Source organism: Hyperoodon ampullatus, assembly GCF_949752795.1.
Source record: "Hyperoodon ampullatus genome assembly, chromosome: 9".
Lineage (NCBI taxonomy): Eukaryota > Metazoa > Chordata > Mammalia > Artiodactyla > Ziphiidae > Hyperoodon > Hyperoodon ampullatus.
The window spans coordinates 76130850-76151059 of NC_136922.1; the positions used below are offsets into that span (position 1 = coordinate 76130850).

General features: G+C 37.6%; 1 protein-coding gene across 2 annotated transcripts in view; it reads left to right on the forward strand.

The window, feature by feature from the left end:
- Positions 1–20210, forward strand: part of CAPZA2 (capping actin protein of muscle Z-line subunit alpha 2) — a 58000-nt gene that overhangs the window by 18571 nt on the left and 19219 nt on the right. For both annotated transcript variants that reach the window (XM_079711177.1, XM_079711178.1), the window contains exons 2-3: positions 6781–6844; positions 11560–11611. In XM_079711177.1, coding sequence (XP_079567303.1) covers positions 6781–6844; positions 11560–11611 — 116 coding nt within the window. The remainder of the gene's footprint in view (positions 1–6780; positions 6845–11559; positions 11612–20210) is intronic.

A 20210-nucleotide genomic window follows, 5' to 3' on the forward strand; every position in this document is an offset into this window, starting at 1 on the left:
TTTTTGGTTACTGTATGCATTTTGTGCAATAGCAAGGGCAAACAAGTCTGTAAGATAAAACTATAGAGCATTTTTGCTTTCTAGGTGAAAACCCAAAATAGAACTGACTAAAAGTCTAAATGATATGTACCTTTTTTTGAAACAACTAAAAAATTTAAAGCTCAACAGTTAATCATATCACTAAATATGCTATACTGTGTGTGTGTGTGTGTGTGTGTGTGTGTATATATATATATATATATATATATATATATATATATATATACTGCTTGCTATCAATACTTTAATTTTGTCAGTTTTATTGGTAGGGTGTAAGTCATTAGAAGTGTTAAAAACAATTTCCTCAAAATTCTAAAAGTTTCCAAAAGAAATAATTGATAAATTCATCAACAGGTTACCACAAGTTTTATTTGTTGCCTCTGGTAGTGATTAAGACTTTGTTTTAAATGCTTTCTAACATTTACCCCAATAGAAGAGAGGGAGGAATAAGGGAACAAAGGAAATGAAGACATTTTATGGAAACGTAATAGATGCCAATGTATGTATAGCATGCACTGTCTTCCATTCCCAACTCCACCCTTGCCTTTTTAAAATCACTTATTTTTTATATTTTCATTTTTGATTTTAATAATACTTTTAAACAGTTTAGAAGAAAATAATTTTTTAAATAAATTTATTTATTTATTTTTTGGCTGTATTGGGTCTTTGTTGCTGCACGCGGGTTTCTCTAGTTGCGACGAGTGAGGGCTAGCTGCTCTTAGTTGCGGTGCGCGGACTTCTTGTTGCGGTGGCTTCTCGTTGTGGAACATGGGCTCTAGGTACGCGGGCTTCAGTAGTTGTGTCACTCAGGCTCAGTAGTTGTGGCTTGCGGGCTCTAGAGTGCAGGCTCAGTAGTTGTGGCGCACAGGCTTAGTTGCTCCACAGCATGTGGGATCTTCCCGCACCAGGGATTGAACCTGTGTCCCCTGCATTGGCAGGCGGATTCTTAACCACTGTGCCACCAGGAAGCCCAGAAGAAAATAATTTTGAAAACACATGCAATATATATTTTAAATTAACATATCGTAAAATACCCCCTTCTCTTTTTTTTATGACTTTCAACACATGTATAGATGCATGTAACCATTACCAAAATCGAGATATAGAGTAATTCCATCACCACCAAAAACTCTATTTTCTTCCTTTCCCTCATTTCTCCCATTGTGTTCACACCCATCCCCACTCCTCCTCCCAGCCCCTGGCAGCCATTGATCTGTTCTCCATTGCTATAATTTATTGTTTATTGGAGAATGTCATGTAAATGGAATCTTATATCATTGCCATGTAACCATCTGAGAATGGTTTCTTTCATTCAGCATAAGGCTTTTGAGATTCATCCAAGTTGTTGCATGTATTCATAATTTGTCCCTTTTCATTGCTGAGTAGTATTCCACCACATAGACATATTATTGTTTATCCATTCACCCATAGGTGGACATTTAGGTTGTGGATTGTTTCTAGTTTTGAACAATTTTGAATAGATTTTTGTGGGAACATAGGGTAGATACCTGGAAGTGGGATTGTTGTGTCGTATGGTGTGTGTTTATAAGAAATTGCTAAACTGTTTTCGGTACCAATTGTACCATTTTGCATTGCCACAGCAATGTATTAGAGCTTCAGCTGTTTCACATTGATATTATCAATCTTCTTTATTTTAGCCATTCTATTAGGTATATAGTGGTATTTTATGATTTTAATATTGATTTCCTAAATGATTAATGATATTGCACATCCTTTTGTGCATGTATCTGTCTTCTGTATATCCTTTTTGGTGAAGTGTGTTCAAGTCTTTTGTTCACTGTTTTCTTACTGTTGAGTTTTGATAGTATATGTTCTAGATACAAATTCTTTATTGAATGTGTGATTTGCTGATATTTTCTCCAGTTTGTAGCTGTCTTTTCATTCTTTTAACAATGTCTGTAACAGAGCATAAGTTTTTAATTTCAATGAAGTCCAGTTTATCAGTTTTTTTAATGGGTCATGGTTTTAGTATCATGTCTAATAACTTTTGGCCTAACCCCAGGTCATGAAGGTTTTCTTCTGTTTCCTTTTAACTTTTTGTTAAGTTTTATATTTTACATTTAGAGCTATAATCCATTTTGAGGTAACTTTTTTGGTAAGGGGTAAGGTTTAGATTGCAGTTTATTTTTTGCTCATGGATATCTAATTGTTTGGATATCATTTGTTGAAAAGATATTCTTTAAACATTGCATTGCCTTTGCACCTTTGTCAAAAATCATTTGGCCATATGTATGCAGGGTATATTTTTTGACTCTCAGTTCTGTTCCATTCATTATCTATCCCTCTATCTTAATGACTGTAGCTTTTTTTGTTTTTTACTTTTATTTTATTCTTTTTCATTATGGTTTATTACAGGATACTGAATATAGTTCCCTGTGCTATACAGTAAGACCTTGTTTATCTATTCTGTATATAGTAGTTTGCATCTGCTAATCCCAAACTCCCAATCCATCCCTTCCCCTCTCCGCCTCCCCCTTGGCAACCACAAGTCTGTTCTCTATGTCTGTGAGTCTGTTTCTGTTTTGTAGATAAGTTCATTTGTGTGTCATATTTTAGATTCCACTTTAAGATTTATGGTTTCACTTTAATTTCACTTAGATATAAGTGATATCATATGGTATTTGTCTTTCTCTTTCTGACTTCCTTCACTTAGTATAATAATCTCTAGGTCCAACCATGTTGCTGCAAATGGCATTATTTCATTCTTTTTTATGGTTGGGTAGTATTCCGTGTGTATGTGCACACGCGTGTGTGTGTATATGTATATATGTACACACACGCACCACATCTTCTTTATCCATTCATCTGTTGATGGACATTTAGGTTTCTTCCATGTCTTGGCTGTTGTAAATAGTGCTGTTGTGAACACTGGGGTGCATGTATCTTTTCGAATTATAATTTTGTCCAGATATATGCCCAGGAGTGGGATTGCTGGATCATATGGCAACTTTATTTTTAGTTTTTTGGGGGAACTTCCATCCTGTTTTCCATAGTGGCTGCATCAATTTACAGTCCCACGACAGTGTAGGAGGGTTCCCTTTTCTCCACACCCGCTCCAGCCTGTATTATTTGTAGATTTTTCTAACGATGGCCATACCATGTGAGGTGGTAACTCATTGTAATTTTGATTTGCATTTTGATTTGCATTTCTCTAATAATTAGCGATGTTGAATGTCTTTTCATGTGCGTATTCGCCATCTGTATGTCTTTTTTTGGAGAAATGTCTATTCAGGTTTTCTGCCCAGTTTTTGATTGGGTTGTTTGTATTTTTGTTATTGAGTTGTGTGAGCTGTCTGTATATTTTGGAAATGAAGCCCTTACTGGTCACATCGTTTGCAAATATTTTCTCCGAGTTCGTAGGTTGTCTTTTCATTTTTTTATGGTTTCCTTTGTGTGCAAAAGCTTAAAAGTTTGATTAGGTCCCATTTGTTTATTTTTGCTTTTATTTCTTTTGTCTTGGGAGACTGACCTAAGAAAACATTGGTATGATTTATGTCAGAGAATGTTTTGCCTATGTTCTCTTCTAGGAGTTTTATGGTGTCATGTCTTATATTTAAATCTTCAAGCCATTAAATCTTTAAGCCATATTGAGTTTATATTTGTGTTTGATGTGAGGGAGTGTTCTAACTTCACTGATTTATATGTGGCTGTCCTGCATTCCCAACACCACTTGCTGAAGAGACTGCCTTTTCTCCATTGTATATTCTTATCTCTTTTGTCAAAGATTAATTGACCGTAGGTGTGTGGGTTTATTTCTGGGCTCTCTCTTCTATTCCATTATGATCCATATATGACTGTAGCTTTATATAAAGTCTTAAGATTAGGTAGTGTGAATTCTCCAACTTTGTTCTTTTTCAAAATTATTTTGGCTATTCTAGTTCATTTGCCGTTGCTACTTTGCATTTACTGCTAAGGGTGTGAAATAATATTCATTCCCTCTCATTTCCTAACCACAATCTTTTTTTTAATACCATGGTGTGTGTTCATATGTATGTTTATGGTTGTTCTGGGCATCAGAGTGATTTCTTGATCTTGCTTGCATTTGCGGGGAGGGAGTGTTAATCTTGATACATGGCCAAAATAGCCTGCATTCATTGGATTCTTCAAACATAGAAAAATAATAATATAGGAAACATCAGTGTTAGAATCAGCTTGTTGATGTGTATCAAAAAAAATCCTGCTTGGATTTTGATTGGGCCTTCATTGAATCTGTAGAATAGTTTGGGAAAAATTGTTATCTTTACAATAAGGAGCTTTCCAATCCATGAATATACATGTCTCTCCATTTATTTAGATCTTCTTTGATTTCTTTCATCAGTTTTGTGTAGTTTTCAGGATATTAGTCCTGAAGTACATATTTTAGTACATATTTTGTTAGATTTGTACCTAAGTTTTATAAGTTATTGGGTAGTTCTGTTTGTTTGTTTAAGATTCCTTGGGATTTTTCATTGTAAACAATCATGTTGTCCTCAAGTAGAAAGTTTTTATTTATGAAATGACTTTCATTTGTTTTTCTTACCTTATTGCACTAAGATCTCAGTATGATGTTGAATAGGAGGGATGAGAACAGCCATTCTTACCTGATGTTAGGGGGAAGTGTTCAGTCTTTGACCATTAAGGATCATGTTAGCTATAGGCTTTTTTGTAAATACCTTTTATCAAATTAAAGACATTGTCTTTTTAGTTTGCTAAGAGTTTTTTTTAATCATGATTGGTTGTTTAATGTTATTAAATAATTTTCCTGCTTCTATTGAGGTGATTGTGGTTTTTCATCTTTAATCAGTTTATATTGTGAATTGCTTTTCAAATAGTAAAACAGCCCTACATTTCTAGGAAAAACTCCACTTGGTCATGATGTGTTATCCTTTCTATATAGTTGGATTCAATTTGCTAATACTTTATTGAAGATTTTTGCTTCTGTGTTTATGAGAGGTTTTGGTCTGTGAGTTGTGTTTCTTGTAGTATTTTAGTCTTTGGTATAGGATAATGCTGTTCTCTTAAAATAAGTTGGAAGTTGTTGTCTTCAATTCTGTTTTCTGGAATAATTTGTGGAGAATTGGTAATATTTCTTCCTTAAATGCCTGTTATAAGAAAACCTGAAGTTTTATTTGTTGGAATGCTTTTAACAACAAACTCAATTTCTTTAGTAGATCTAGGACTATTCAGGTTACATATTTCTTTTTGAGTGAACTCTGTTTTTTTCTGTCTTGGGAAGAATTTATTTCCCTTAAGTTGCTGCTATTGACATTTTAAATACCAAAAAAAGTTTATACTTTGGCAGTTTGTTGGTGGCCACCCTGTCACATTCTGTCCTGTTCATCTTTTGGTGGGAGCATTTTACCCATTCTACCAAAACTATTTTAAATCTGAGAAGCAGCATAATGTAGTAAATAAAGTGTATATTCAGTAATCAGACTGAAGAATAAATGACATAATCCGTGTAAAGTGCTTGGTAAACACTAATTTAAATAATCCCATTTTTGTTGTCATCTTCATCATTGTAATCTCTCAGTGGTATCCAACAACAGTCTTAGGTTTTGCTTCAAACTTTTTGGTGTTCCAGACTACAAAAGCTTTTTTTTTTGTTTTCAATTAACAGTTTTCTAACTGGCCTTGTCACATATGTGGCCTCTAGCTAGGAACATCTTCTTTTTAACTGTAAATACCTTTTTCATCTGTGTCTCTCCTCTGAAAACCATATGTGTATTTAGATGCATGCACACACACATATAACATATATACACAAACATATGTAACTATTTCCTTTTCCATTATTTTTAGTTTCTACATCAGAGCAGCGACAGTGCTAGTAAAGTGTACAATATGAAATAAAGCTTTTGTTTTTGCCATGTGCGGTGCCTTAATTCAGTGAATGCTTGGATGTGTATTTTAAAAATCACCTGGAAAGCTTGTTTATAGTGTTTTCTGGGCCTCATTTCCAGAATCTAATTCATTTGGTTGGGTAGGGCTCATAAATGTGCATTTCTGACAAGATCACTGATCAGCTGAGTTGGAGGCTATTGTATAGTGGTTAGAAAACTATTATAAATACTCAGAACTTCTTCACTAAATTATAATATTGGGCATGTCATCTAACCTCTCATATATGTTCATTAGTGATTAATCTCTTTAATATAGCCTTTATTCTCTTAAAATATACCTGTCAGTATACCTGTTGATATTTTGTCTCTCACTTATTTTTGAACTAAAATTTCCTAAGATCTAGTCAGATCTCATGTTCAAAACATTTTGAATTTAGACCTTTCTTCCCTCTTCCTTTCTACATTTTTTTAACTAATTTGTGACTTTATAGACATGCACATTTGTGACTGTATGGACACACAATATATTTTCTTCATAGTACCTAAATGCATCTTATTTCCTCACACATAGAAATTTTCTTGATGGATCATTTTTTTCCATTTTAGTTTAAAAGAAAAATTTTCTTATAAGAAAATATTTATATGTAGGCAGCTTTGAATCCTTAAATGCATTAGTTATACGTATATTTTATCTACATTCAGTCTATGCATTGTGATTATATTAAATGATTAAAACAGTAATAAACTTAGGGTGTTTGAGTGAAAAAATGTCACCATCTTTAAAATCTTCTTAAGCCATTTTCAGTAGAACTTTGAAGTAGTATAATTTTGCATGGTTTTTGGTTGTTTTAGCAGAGGCCTATGCTGTGGAACATTTATATCTTTGCTTCTGTTTTAGGTGCGTATAGCAGCAAAATTCATCATTCATGCCCCTCCTGGAGAATTTAATGAGGTGTTTAATGGTGAGTGTTTAATTCATAACACTTAAGCCTTGATATGTCAAGCACTCCTTTTTTAAAGAATAAGTTACATAACCAAAGTAACTAAGTTAGGGGAGTGGATAGAAAAATCTGTATTTTCTGAATTACAGTGAAAATTTTTGTCAATCTGGATTTTGTAAGGTCTAGAATATAATGTGTTTATGACATATAATTATGTTTGCAAATTTTAACCCTCTTAAAGAATAACATTAAATCATTTTAAAAGACAAGAAATTTTAAATTTTAATTATTTTTTGGAGTTGTGAAATGCATTTTTTTTTTTTTGGTACGCGGGCCTCTCACTGCTGTGGCCTCTCCCTTTGCAGAGCACAGGCTCCGGATGCGCATGCTCAGCGGCCATGGCTCACGGGCCCAGCCGCTCCGCGGCATGTGGGATCTTCCCAGACCTGGGCACGAACCCGTGTCCCCTGCATTGGCAGGCGGACTCTCAACCACTGCGCCACCAGGGAAGCCCGTGAAATGCATTTTTTATGTTTCTTTTAAGGAAAAGCCTACTCGATTAATAGGAACAGCCAAAAAAGAAGGGAGGAACATTGTTTCACTGTGCTTGTTTCCTGGGCTTAGAAGATGACATCACATGTAAAAACAACTTGTTATTTAAATTATATCTCATAAATCAGTTCACAGTATACCTTTCTTTAAACCTCACACCTCACTGGCAAACAGTTTTATAATTATTCACCCATAGATGAGAAATTTAAATACAACATAGTCTCCTGGTTGATGTAAAAACTGTAACAATAGCTCCTCTTTAACAGAATGAAGTGGTTGAAATAGTTGTGCAGAAAATGGCCTGTAGTGATTATTATACAAAACTTCTTTTTTTTTTTTTTTTTTTTTTTTTTTTTTTGCGGTACTCGGGCCTCTCACTGTTGTGGCCTCTCCCGTTGCTCCGGACGCGTAGGCTCAGCAGCCATGGCTCACGTGCCCAGCCGCTCCGCGGCATGTGGGATCTTCCCAGACCGGGGCATGAACCCGTGTCCCCTGCATCGGCAGGCGGACTCCCAACCACTGCGCCACCAGGGAAGCCCTATACAAAACTTTCTTAAAGCAGTTTTAAGAATAATCTACCACAAGTACTTTAAATGCGTAATTTCTACTTCATATATATTTGGCTTTCACCGTGTCTTAAATTAAAACTAATTTATACAGTGCTCTTCAGTTTCATTTTTTAAACATTCTACTCCAGAGTAAGCTATTTAAACCTGTTTTTTAAGAAGTTTAATCTCTCATTTTCATTCATAGTATAAGATATAATGGAATCTCACCTCAGAAAAGATTAGGTTTGAAAGTCAAAAAATGAGGCAAAAATTGTATAAAGTTAAAATACCCTAGAAAATCCCTTAAATCATCCACAAACAAGATTAATATATGATTTAGTACATACAGTTACATATGGTAATTTTTATACATTTAAAAATGTAGGGCCTCCCTGGTGGCGCAGTGGTTGAGAGTCCGCCTGCCGATGCAGGGGATACGGGTTCGTGCCCCGGTCTGGGAGGATCCCATATGCCGCGGAGCGGCTGGGCCCGTGAGCCATGGCTGCTGAGCCTGCGCATCCGGAGCCTGTGCTCCGCAATGGGAGAGGCCACAACAGTGAGAGGCCCGCGTACCACAAAAAAAAAAAAAAAAAAAAAAATGTAACCACTGAGCTACACTTAGAGGAAGAATGGCAGTCTATATTGTGAAAAATCTGGAAGTTAAAATATTCTTCCTTTCAAGATAACCATAAAATCTGACGCAATGAATTGGGAAATGGGGAGAATTCAGAAGTATTTCTTCTTCCTATAGGGTTTAACTTCTGTTTTAATATTCAGCCTTTATAACCTAAATACAGGTTAATATGTTTGATGGTTGGGGCATTAAAGAAGATAGTCTTTTCTCCATAGGGTCAAAAGTTGGCATTTAACTTAAATTGATAATGGGGAAACTGTGCTAAAGTCAGTAGCCCCCAAATTCCCGTACAATTTATAGAGCCAGGAATAAATTATAATTCTAAGAAAAGATTTTCACTTACTATTCTTACGCTGAATTAAATGCCCTACAAATTTGTTAGTCAGAAAGACCCTGAAAGAATGTATGTGTCCCAGAAATTGCTTTTCTAAGCCTCATTGGAAATTGATGTTGAGTTGATATGTTCTGTGTTGACGTACAGTAGGCATTTTGGATGAGGACTTGGGCATTTAGGATGAGCCATTCAGTAGACCTGGGCTGGAACTGTGGAATGGAAATGGGAATATAAGATATTTATGTAAGTTTTAAATGAGGGAGGATTTTTTTTTTTTTTTTTTTTTTGCGGTACGCGGGCCTCTCACCGCTGTGGTCTCGCCTGTTGTGGAGCACAGGCTCAGGACGCACAGTCCCAGTGGCCATGGCTCACGGGCCTAACCACTCCGCGGCATGTGGGATCTTCCCGGACCGGGGCACGAACCCGTGTCCCCTGCATCGTCAGGCGGACTCTCAACCACTGCACCACCAGGGAAGCCCGAGGGAGTATTTTAGAGTGAGAAAGGAGTTAAGTATTTGAGGGGGAAATCTCATATGCATTTGGTTATTTTCATGATGTTTTTGTTGATAATATTAACATCAGAATGATTCCATTGAAGCCACAAATTTTAGAATTTCAGTCATAAAATCTTGTCAGATCAGTGGTTCCCAAATGCTGTTTCCCAGATTGGCTATGTAAGAATCATTAAAACATAGATTTCTGGTCTTCATTCTCAGGAACTGATGTGTTATCTGGGCTGGAGCTCTGAAATGTATACTTTTTTTTTTTTTTTTTAAGACTCCCACCCACCCATTGTTCTGATGTGTGGTCTGACTTGAAACCACATCCTTTCTTAAGAGTGGTTTTTATTTTATTCAAATTATTCTCTATTTCTTTCACTGTATTCTTCATATGATAGAAGTTTGGACTTTTTTTTCCAGAGTAAAGATAACTGGATCATGTAGATGTTGCTTTTAAATTATTTTCCCATTTAGGTAGAACTGAAAAAGATACACTACCTACCATTCAATACTGCTGTTAATGATTATGCTTTAAATATTGAAGATACAATAATCATATTTATTAAATCGAATTCCCAGTTTACCTTGTGAGATAAGAATACCTATAATTGTAAATGTCTGTGTTTTAATTTTTTAGGCAGAAGCTTCCATTGTTTAAAAATCAGTTAATTTAGAAATCAGATTAGTATTATTTTAGTGGTTAGTCAGATACTGTTTTTTAAATTGGGACTTAACTGCTAAAAAGAGGTATGTGAATAGGCAATATTTTTTCTTTTGGAATAGCTTTATTATTTTTGTAAAAATGATTCATAGTCATTCTAAAATTTCCAAAGAGCAAAAAAGAATCTAAGAATCACACAAAATTCTACCCTCTCTTCTCCACTGTTTGAATGAAATACTTCCAACATTTTTTCAATTTAGACACATATATATAACATTGCATAAATATAATACTATACATGCTGAGTTTTCCCCTTCTTGTTTATTATATTATGTATGTATTTCCAAGTTGATAAATACGTATCTACATTATTTCTATTGGATGCCCAATTTTACACTGTTTATAAGAACTATTGTCTGTTTATGTTACATTTAACCAGTTTCTTAATAGAAGATACTTAAGTTATTTGTTTTATTTTCATTTAATGAAAAAAATTAGGATACTTTGTTATATGTACTTTATGATAGCAATTATGTAAAACAGCCAAGTGTATAGGGAAAATAATGAAAGAAAATACATCAAGACTAGAGTAGAATTTTGTTTGTTTTTTGGTGAAATTATGTGATTTTTTTTTCCAATTAAAATTGTAGTTTTAAAGTTGTGTTTTAGTGATTAAAAGGCACGTGTCGGGCTTCCCTGGTGGCGCAGTGGTTGAGAGTCCGCCTGCCGATGCAGGGGACACGGGCTCGTGCCCCGGTCCGGGAAGATCCCACATGCCGTGGAGCGGCTGGGCCCGTGAGCCATGGCCGCTGAGCCTGTGCGTCCGGAGCCTGTGCTCCACAACGGGAGAGGCCACAACAGTGAGAAGCCCGCGTATCGCAAAAAAAAAAAAAAAAAAAAAGGCACGTGTCTACATAGTTGAGTCTGAAGTTAGGACAGAGTTCAGAATCAACAACCAAAGTGAGATTACTAAATCAAATAAAGTAGTTATCCATATCTAACTCAACACATTCATCTGTTGTTGAACATGAGCTGTCTGAGAAACAAAATGCCTACATCTGTACTGCATTCACAAGATGTTTCTTGTTTAATCACTTTTTCCATAGAGCAAATTCATTTGAAACTCATGATAGTGTCAGACTGAGAGGCATAGTGCTCAACCTTCGGCAGATCTTATCACACCATCTTTTTGGTGTAGCTTATCTCCACTTTAGTTCTTTGGAGACATGTTATAGTCTGCCTGCATTGACTATTAAGAGTATGAAATAACATATATTTTTATTTCATTCCATCTGCTATTTCCTTACCAAAATCTTTTCTTTTTTTATTAATACCATGGTATGTTTTTGTGGTTATTTTGGTCATCACAGTGATATTTTGATCTCCCATATATGTTTTGGGGGGTGGGTAGGATACTGACACATGACTAAAATAACCTAAATTCATTCCATAGAAATTTCAAATATAAGAAAATAGTAATATAGAAAAAATAATGTTTGTTTTGCAGATGTTCGGTTACTGCTTAATAATGATAATCTTCTCAGGGAAGGAGCAGCCCAGTAAGTATTATGTATTATATTAACATAATTAAAGTGACATGGGAAAAATATTTTAAAAGTGGTTTTTAGGTACTAATCCATGAAATAGATATTTGCACATCAAGTTCAAATATATGTAATAATATGTACGTACTAGGTTAGAGGAGAAATATTTTTGATCACAGAAGGATATAGAGACACAATTATAACATGAAATTCTCTATTCATTGTGTGTTTGGCAGTGGCTTATATACTCAATACTGTATTTTGACATTTGCAAAGTTGGATAAAATTATTTTAGAAACTTTGATTTGTGAAATTGTGATACTTTAGATTTTATGCAGGTTTTACTTTCTGTTAAATGCTTGATCCTAATAGATTTTTGAGAAGGACCTACTGTATAGCACAAGGAACTATATTCAGTATCTTGTAATAAGCTATAATGGAAAAGAGTCTGAAAAAGAATATGTATATGTATGTATAACTGAATCACTTTGCTTTACACCTGAAATATTGTAAATGAACTGTACTTCAGTAAAAAGCAATAGATTTTTGAGGGTAGGAGCTTATTTTATTCATCCATAAATACCTAACATAGTATCTGACACATATTTATTTAATAAGTATTTATTAGATTTGTGAGTGATTCAAAGAACTAAGCAGTTCTAAATCGTAGTACATCATCTTTGGACCAGTGACCACAGTCATGACTTGCCACAACTATCTTAAGATTTCAGAGAAGTAATTGGTTCTCTTTCCCTCTCCCACCTCCCTAAATAAGGCCTGTGGACCCGTATTTTAGGCTAATGGACTCCATTACTCACTTGAAAATGAGGAGATTAAATGTTCAGGTGCCTTACAAAGAGTGTTCAGTATCATCCAGTCACCTACTTTCATCTTAGTGTACTACCCAAAATGTGAAGTCCTGACTAACGGGAGAAATTTGCTCTAATTCTATTTTTGTAATGTTTGTAAGGCTTTATCGAATAAATCTGTTAATCCTAATGAAGGTAGAGGTTCAACAGACTTCTAGACATACCTGATTTTGCTTCTGATTTAAATTCCTGTTATTTTTTTCCAATTTTTAAATTGAAGTATAGTTGATGTACAATATTATATACGTTATAGGTACATAACATAGTGATTCTCAATTTTTTAAAGTTATATTCCATTAATAGTTACCGCAAAATACTGGCTATATTCCCTGTGTTGTACAATACATCCTTGTAGCTTATTTATTTTATACTGTACATAATAGTTTGTGTTTCTTAATCCCCTACCCTTATCTTGCCCCTCCCCCCTTCCCTCTCCCCACTGGTAACCACTAGTTCTCTATATCTGTGAGTCTGTTTCTGTTTTGTTATATTCACTAGTTTGTTGTATTCTTAGATTTCACATATAAGTGATATCATACAGTATTTGTCTTTCTCTGACTTATTTCACTTAGCATAATGCCCTCCAAGTCCACCCATGTTGTTGTAAATGGCAAAATTTCATTCTATTTTATGGCTGAGTAGTATTCCATTGTATATATTTACCACTTCTTCTTTATCCATCAATCTGTTGATGGCCGCTTAGGTTGCTTCCATTATCTTGGCAATTGTAAATAATGCTGCTACAAACATTGGGGTGCATGTATCTTTTTGAAGTAGTGTTTTTATTTTCTTCCAATATATACCTAGGAGTGGAATTGCTGGGTCATGTGCTAGTTTTATTTTTAGTTTTTTGAGAAACCTCCATACTGTTTCCCACAGTGGCTGCACCAGTGTACATTCCCACCAACAGTGTAGGAGGGTTCCCTTTTCTCCACGTCCTCTCCAGCATTTGTTATTTGTGTTCTTTTTTTTTTTTTTTTTTTTTTGCGGTAAGCAGGCCTCTCACTGTTGTGGCCTCTCCGATTGCGGAGCACAGGCTCCGGACGTGCAGGCTCAGAGGCCATGGCTCACGGGCCCAGCCGCTCCGCGGCATGTGGGATCTTCCCGGACCGGGGCACGAACCTGTGTCCCCTGCATCGGCAGGCGGACTCTCAACCACTGCGCCAGCGGGGAAGCCCTATTTGTGTTCTTTTTGATGATACCCATTCTGACAGGTGTGTGGTGATATCTCACTGTGGTTTTGATTTGCATTTCCCTAACGATTAGCAATGTTGAGCATTTTTTCATGTGCCTGTTGGCCATCTGTATGGCCTCTTTGGAAAAATGTCTATTCGGGTCTTCTGCCTGTTTTTAAATCAGGTGGTTTGTCTTTTTGCTGTTGAACTGTATGAACTATTTATTCTGGATATTAATTCCTTATCAGTCGTATCATTTGCAAATATTTTCTCCCGTTCATTTTGTCTTTTTGTTTTGTTCATGGTTTCCTGTTCTGTGCAAAAGCATTTAAGTTTAATTAGGTCCCTTTTATCTCCTTTGCTTTAGGAGATGGATTCAAAAAAATATTGCTACGATTTATATAAAAGAGTGTTGTCTGTGTTTTTCTCTAGGAGTTTTATCGTTTCCAGTCTTATATTTAGGTCTTTTTTTTTTTAATTTTATTTAATTTATTTTTTTATACAGCAGGTTCTTATTAGTCATCAGTTTTATACACATCAGTGGATACGTGTCAATCCCAATCGCCCAATTCATCACACCCCCACCCCCACCCCCCTGCTGCTTTCCCCCCTTGGTGTCCGTACATTTGTTCTCTACATGTGTGTCTCAATTTCTGCCCTGCAAACAGGTTCATCTGTACCATTTTTCTAGGTTCCATATATATGCGTTAATATATGATATTTGTTTTTCTCTTTCTGACTTACTTCACTCTGTATGACAGTCTCTAGATCCATCCACGTCTCAACAAATGACTCAACTTCGTTCCTTTTTATGGCTGAGTAATATTCCATTGTATATATGTACCACATCTTCTTTATCCATTCATCTGTCAGTGGGCATATAGGTTGCTTCCATGACCTGGCTATTGTAAATAGTGCTGCAATGAACATTGGGGTGCATGTGTCTTTTTGAATTATGGTTTTCTCTGGGTATATGCCCAGTAGTGGGATTGCTGGATCATATGGTAATTCTATTTTCATTTTTTTAAGGAACCTCCATACTGTTCTCCATAGTGACTGTATCAATTTACATTCCCACCAGCAGTGCAAGAGGGTTCCCTTTTCTCCACACCCTCTGCAGCATTTGTTGTTTGTAGATTTTCTGATGATGCCCATTCTGACTGGTGTGAGGTGATACCTTATTGTAGTTTTGATTTGCATTTCTCTAATAATTAGTGATGTTGAGCAGCTTTTCATGTGCTTCTTGGCCATCTGTATGTCTTCTTTGGAGAAATGTCTATTTAGGTCTTCTGCCCATTTTTGAATTGGGTTGTTTGTTTTTTTAATATTGAGCTGCATGAGCTGTTTATATATTTTGGAGATTAATCCTTTGTCCGTTGATTCATTTGCAACTATTTTCTCCCATTCTGAGGGTTGTCTTTTTGTCTTGTTTATGGTTTCCTTTGCTGTGCAAAAGCTTTTAAGTTTCATTAGGTCCCATTTGTTTATTTTTGTTTTTATTTCCATTACTCTAGGAGGTGGATCAAAAAAGATCTTGCTGTGATTTATGTCAAAGAGTGTTCTTCCTATGTTTTCCTCTAAGAGTTTTATAGTATCCGGTCTTAAATTTAGGTCTCTAATCCGTTTTGAGTTTATTTTTGTGTATGGTGTTAGGGAGTGTTCTAATTTCATTCTTTTACATGTAGCTGTCCAGTTTTCCCAGCACCACTTATTGAAGAGACTGTCTTTTTTCCATTTTATATTCTTGCCTTCTTGGTCATAGGTTAATTGACCATAAGTGTGTGGGTTTATTTCTGGATTCTCTATTCTGTTCCATTGATCTATATATCTGTTTTTGTGTCAGCACCTTACTGTTTTGATTACTGTAGCTTCATAGTATAAGTCTGAAGTCTGGGAACATGATTGCTCCAGCCCCGTTCTTCTTTCTCAAGATTGTTTTGGCTCTTAGGGGTCTTTTATGTCCTTTTATCTTTTTTTTTTTTTTTAAGAAGATGTTGAGGGTAGGAGTTTATTAATTAATTAATTTATTTTTGCTGTGTTGGGTCTTCATTTCTATGGGAGGGCTTTCTGTAGTTGTGGTAAGCAGGGGCCACTCTTCATTGCGGTGTGCGGACCTCTCACTATCGCGGCCTCTCCCGCTGCGGAGCACAGGCTCCAGATGCACTGGCTCAGTAGTTGTGGCTCATGGGCCTAGTTGCTCCGCGGCATGTGGAATCCTCCCAGACCAGGGCTTGAACCCGTGTCCCCTGCATTAGCAGGCAGATTCTCAACCGCTGTGCCACCAGGGAAGCCCACTTTTATCTTTTAATAGCAATTTGTATTTATTTTTTTTTATTGTGGGGAAAATATACTTATTATGAAGTTTAACATTTTAACCATTTTTAGGCACACAGTTCTTTGGCATTAAGTACATACACATTTTTGTGTAACCATCACCACCATCCATCTCCAGAACTTTTTATTTTCCCAAACTGAAACTCCATACCCTTTAAGCAATAATTTCCCATTCTCCCCTCCTCCTAGCCCTTGGGAACCATCATTCTATTTAATGTATGAAGTGGAGTCATACAGTATTTGTCCTTTTGTGACTGGTTTATTCTACTTAGCAGAATGTCTTCAAAGTTCATTTATGTTGGAGCATGTGTTAGAATTTCCTTCCTTTTTAACACTGAATGTGTGTGTGTGTTTACATACATATATATATATATATATATATATACACCACATTTTGTTTATCCATTCACATGTCAGTGGACAGTCGGGTTGCTTCCACCCATTAATTATTATATTAAAGTACATAATAAAAATCAGTTTACTTGATATCTTTGACTTTAGTTATTAGTTTCTGGGTGAATGGCCTCTTATTCCTAAGTTCTTTAAATCTTTTTAAATTATTTATATACCCAAGTAAAATTAGTTTTCTTTATAATAGCATATAGCATGTTGACAAACGTCTTACAGGAGTAAAGAAAACATACAATGTTTATGAACTTGTAACAACAGTATTTTCATTTATTGTGTTGTTCATCATTGCTTGTTTCCTCTTTAGTTCTTCTAGGTCCTTGTTAAATGTTTCTTGCATTTTCTCTATTCTGTTTCCAAGATTTTGGATCATCTTTACTACCATTATTCTGAATTCTTTTTCAGGTAGACTGCCTATTTCCTCTTCATTTGTTAGGTCTGGTGGGTTTTTGCCTTGCTCCTTCATCTGCTGTGTGTTTTTCTGTCTCCTCGTTTTGCTTATCTTACTGTGTTTGGGGTCTCCTTTTTGCAGGCTGCAGGTTCGTAGTTCCCGTTGTTTTTGGTGTCTGTCCCCAGTGGCTAAAGTTGGTTCAGTGGGTTGTGTAGGCTTCCTGCTGGAGGGGACTAGTGCCTGTGTTCTGGTGGATAAGGCTGGATCTTGTCTTTGTGGTGGGCAGGTCCACGTCTGGTGGTTTGTTTTGGGGTGTCTGTGGCCTTATGATTTTAGGCGGCCTCTCTGCAAATGGGTGGGGTTGTGTTCCTGTCTTGCTAGTTGCTTGGCATAGGGTGTCCAGCACTGTAGCTTGCTGGTCGTTGAGTGAAGCTGGGTGTTGGTGTTGAGATGGAGATCTCTGGGAGATATTCGCCATTTGATATTACGTGGAGCTGGGAGGTCTCTTGTAGACCAGTGTCCTGAAGTTGGCTCTCCTACGTCAGAGGCACAGCACTGACTCCTGGCTGTAGCACCAAGAGCTTTTCATCCACACGGCTCAGAATAAAAGGGAGAAAAAGTAGCAAGAAAGAAAGAGAGGGAGGGAGGGAGAGAGAGAGAGAGAAAGAAAGGAAGAAAGAGGATAAAATAAAATAAAGTAAGATAAAATAAAAGAAAGTTATTAAAATAAAAAATAATCAAGAAAAAAATTTTTTTAAGTAAAAAACAAAACCAAACAAACAAAAAAAACCGGATGGACAGAACCCTAGGACAAATGGTGAAAGCAAAGCTATACAGACAAAATCTCACACAGAAACATACACACTCACAAAAAGAGGAAAAGAGGAAAAAATAATAAATCTTGCTCTCAAAGTCCACCTCCTCAATTTGGGATGACGCATTGTCTATTCAGGTATTCCACAGATGCAGGGTACATCAAGTTGATTGTGGAGATTTAATCCGCTGCTCCTGAGGCTGCTGGGAGAAATTTCCCTTTATCTTCTTTGTTCGCACAGCTCCTGGGGTTCAGCTTTGGATTTGGACCCGCCTCTGCACGTAGGTCTCCTGAGGGTGTCTGTTCTTCGCTCAGAGAGGACGGGGTTAAAGGAGCAGCTGATTCGGGGGCTCTGGCTCACTCAGGCTGGGTGGGAGGGAGGGGTGTGGATGCGGGCGAGCCTGCGGCGGCAGAGGCCAGCGGGACGTTGCGCCAGCCTGAGGCGCCTCGTGCGTTCTCCTGGGGAAGTGGTCCCTGGCTCCTGGGACCCTGGCAATGGCGGGCTGCACAGGCTCCCCGGAAGGGGGGTGTGGATAGTGACCTGTGCTCGCACACAGGCTTCTTGGTGGCAGCAGCGGCAGCCTTAGCGTCTCATGCCCGTCTCTGGGGTCCGCGCTTTTAGCCGCGGCTTGCGCCCGTCTCTGGAGCTCCTTTAAGCAGCGCTCTTAATCCCTTCTCCTCTCGCACCAGGAAACAAAGAGGGAAGAAAAAGTCTCTTGCCTCTTCAGCAGCTCCAGACTTTTTCCCGGACTCCCTCCCGGCTAGCCGTGGTGCACTAACCCCTTCAGGCTATGTTCACACCGCCAGTCCTCTCCCTGCAATCAGACCAAGCGAGCCTCAGCTCCCAGCCCCGCCCGCCCCGGCTGGTGAGCAGACAAGCCTCTTGGGCTGGAGAGTGCTGGTCGGCACCGATCCTCTGTGCGGGAATCTCTCCGCTTTGCCCTCCACAACCCTGTTGCTGCGCTCTTCTCCGTGGCTCCGAAGCTTCCCCCCTCCGCCACCCACTGTCTCCGCCCGCGAAGTGGCTTCCTAGTGTGTGGAATTCCTCCTTCACAGCTCCCTCCCACTGGTGCAGGTCCCTTTCCTATTCTTTATTGATTTTTAGATAGATAGATAGTTGTGTTGGGTCTTCGATTCTGTGCGAGGGCTTTCTCCAGCCGCGGCAAGCGCGGGCCACTCTTCATCACAGTGCGCGGGCCTCTGACTATCGTGGCCTCTCTTGTTGCAGAGCACAGGCTCCAGACGCGCAGGCTCAGTAGCTGTGGCTCAGGGGCCTAGTTGCTCCGCGGCACGCGGGATCCTCCCAGACCAGGGCTTAAACCCGTGTACCCTGCATTGGCAGGCAGATTCTCAACCACTGCGCCACCAGGGAAGCCCCGTCCCTATTCTTTTGTCTCTGCTTTTTCTTTTGCCCTACCCAGGTACGTGGGGACTTTCTTGCCTTTTGGGAGGTCTGAGGTCTTCTGCCAGCGTTCAGTAGGTGTTCTGTAGGAGTTGTTCCACGTGTAGATGAATTTCTGATGTATCTGTGGGGAGGAAGGTGATCTCCGCGTCTTACTCTTCCGCCATCTTCCCCCTCGCCCCCAGTACTTTCAAAGTAACGTTTTTCTTTGAGTTCTCTGTGGTAAATAAATGTGTGGGTTGTTGCATGTAGGTGCAAAAATTAGTGAATTTTTTTTAAAGTTAAGGAAATGAGAAACTTCGTTTGTTTTTTGTTTTTGTTTTTTAACATCTTTATTGGAGTATAATTGCTTTAGAATGGTGTGTTAGTTTCTGCTTTGTAACAAAGTTCGTTTGTTGAAGAGTTTTTCCCCTGCTGAGTAAAGTTTAATGAAGGTCAGAAAAATATTCATAATTATATAAGTGGTATGAAACAGTTACACATTTGAATAAAAAATGATGAAAGCATTGAAATTTTATTTGTCCAAAGGAGTATTTATCTGATGACTGTTACATTTAAATAAATTGGAGTTCTTTTTTTTTTTTTTTTTTTTTGTGGTATGTGGGCCTCTCACTGTTGTGGCCCTTCCCGTTGCGGAGCACAGGCTCCGGACGCGCAGGCTCAGCGGCCATAGCTCACGGGCCCAGCCGCTCCGCGGCACGTGGGATCCTCCCAGACCGGGGCACGAACCCGCGTCCCCTGCATCGGCAGGCGGACTCTCAACCTCTGCGCCACCAGGGAAGCCCTGGAGTTCTTTTTTAAAAAAATTGGAATGTGAGCTATATTTCTCTTTTATTATGAACCAAATTTCAGGAACAGTCTTGGTCCATGTTTCAAGAGGTATATACATTAAATGCCTGATATTCTGACCTTTTAAGGAGATTAGTCTTTGAGGAAATCAGTACCTAATGATAAAACAAGATGTTTATGGTATGACCTCAAAAAACATCAAAACCTTCAGTAGAAACTTCAGGCTTTCTTGCCTGTGGTTATAGTCTCAGTAAGTGATTGCTAACTAGATGAACAAGAAGGGAAAGAATTGATTCTTTTTGTTGACTTCAGTAGTAGTCTTTGTACACAGAAGAGTTTCTCAAAACTCTTTGTTCAGATTCATTTTGCAGACATCTGAATTTATCTGTGAAGTACAGAAATACACCTTAAATCATTGATTGACTTTAGAAT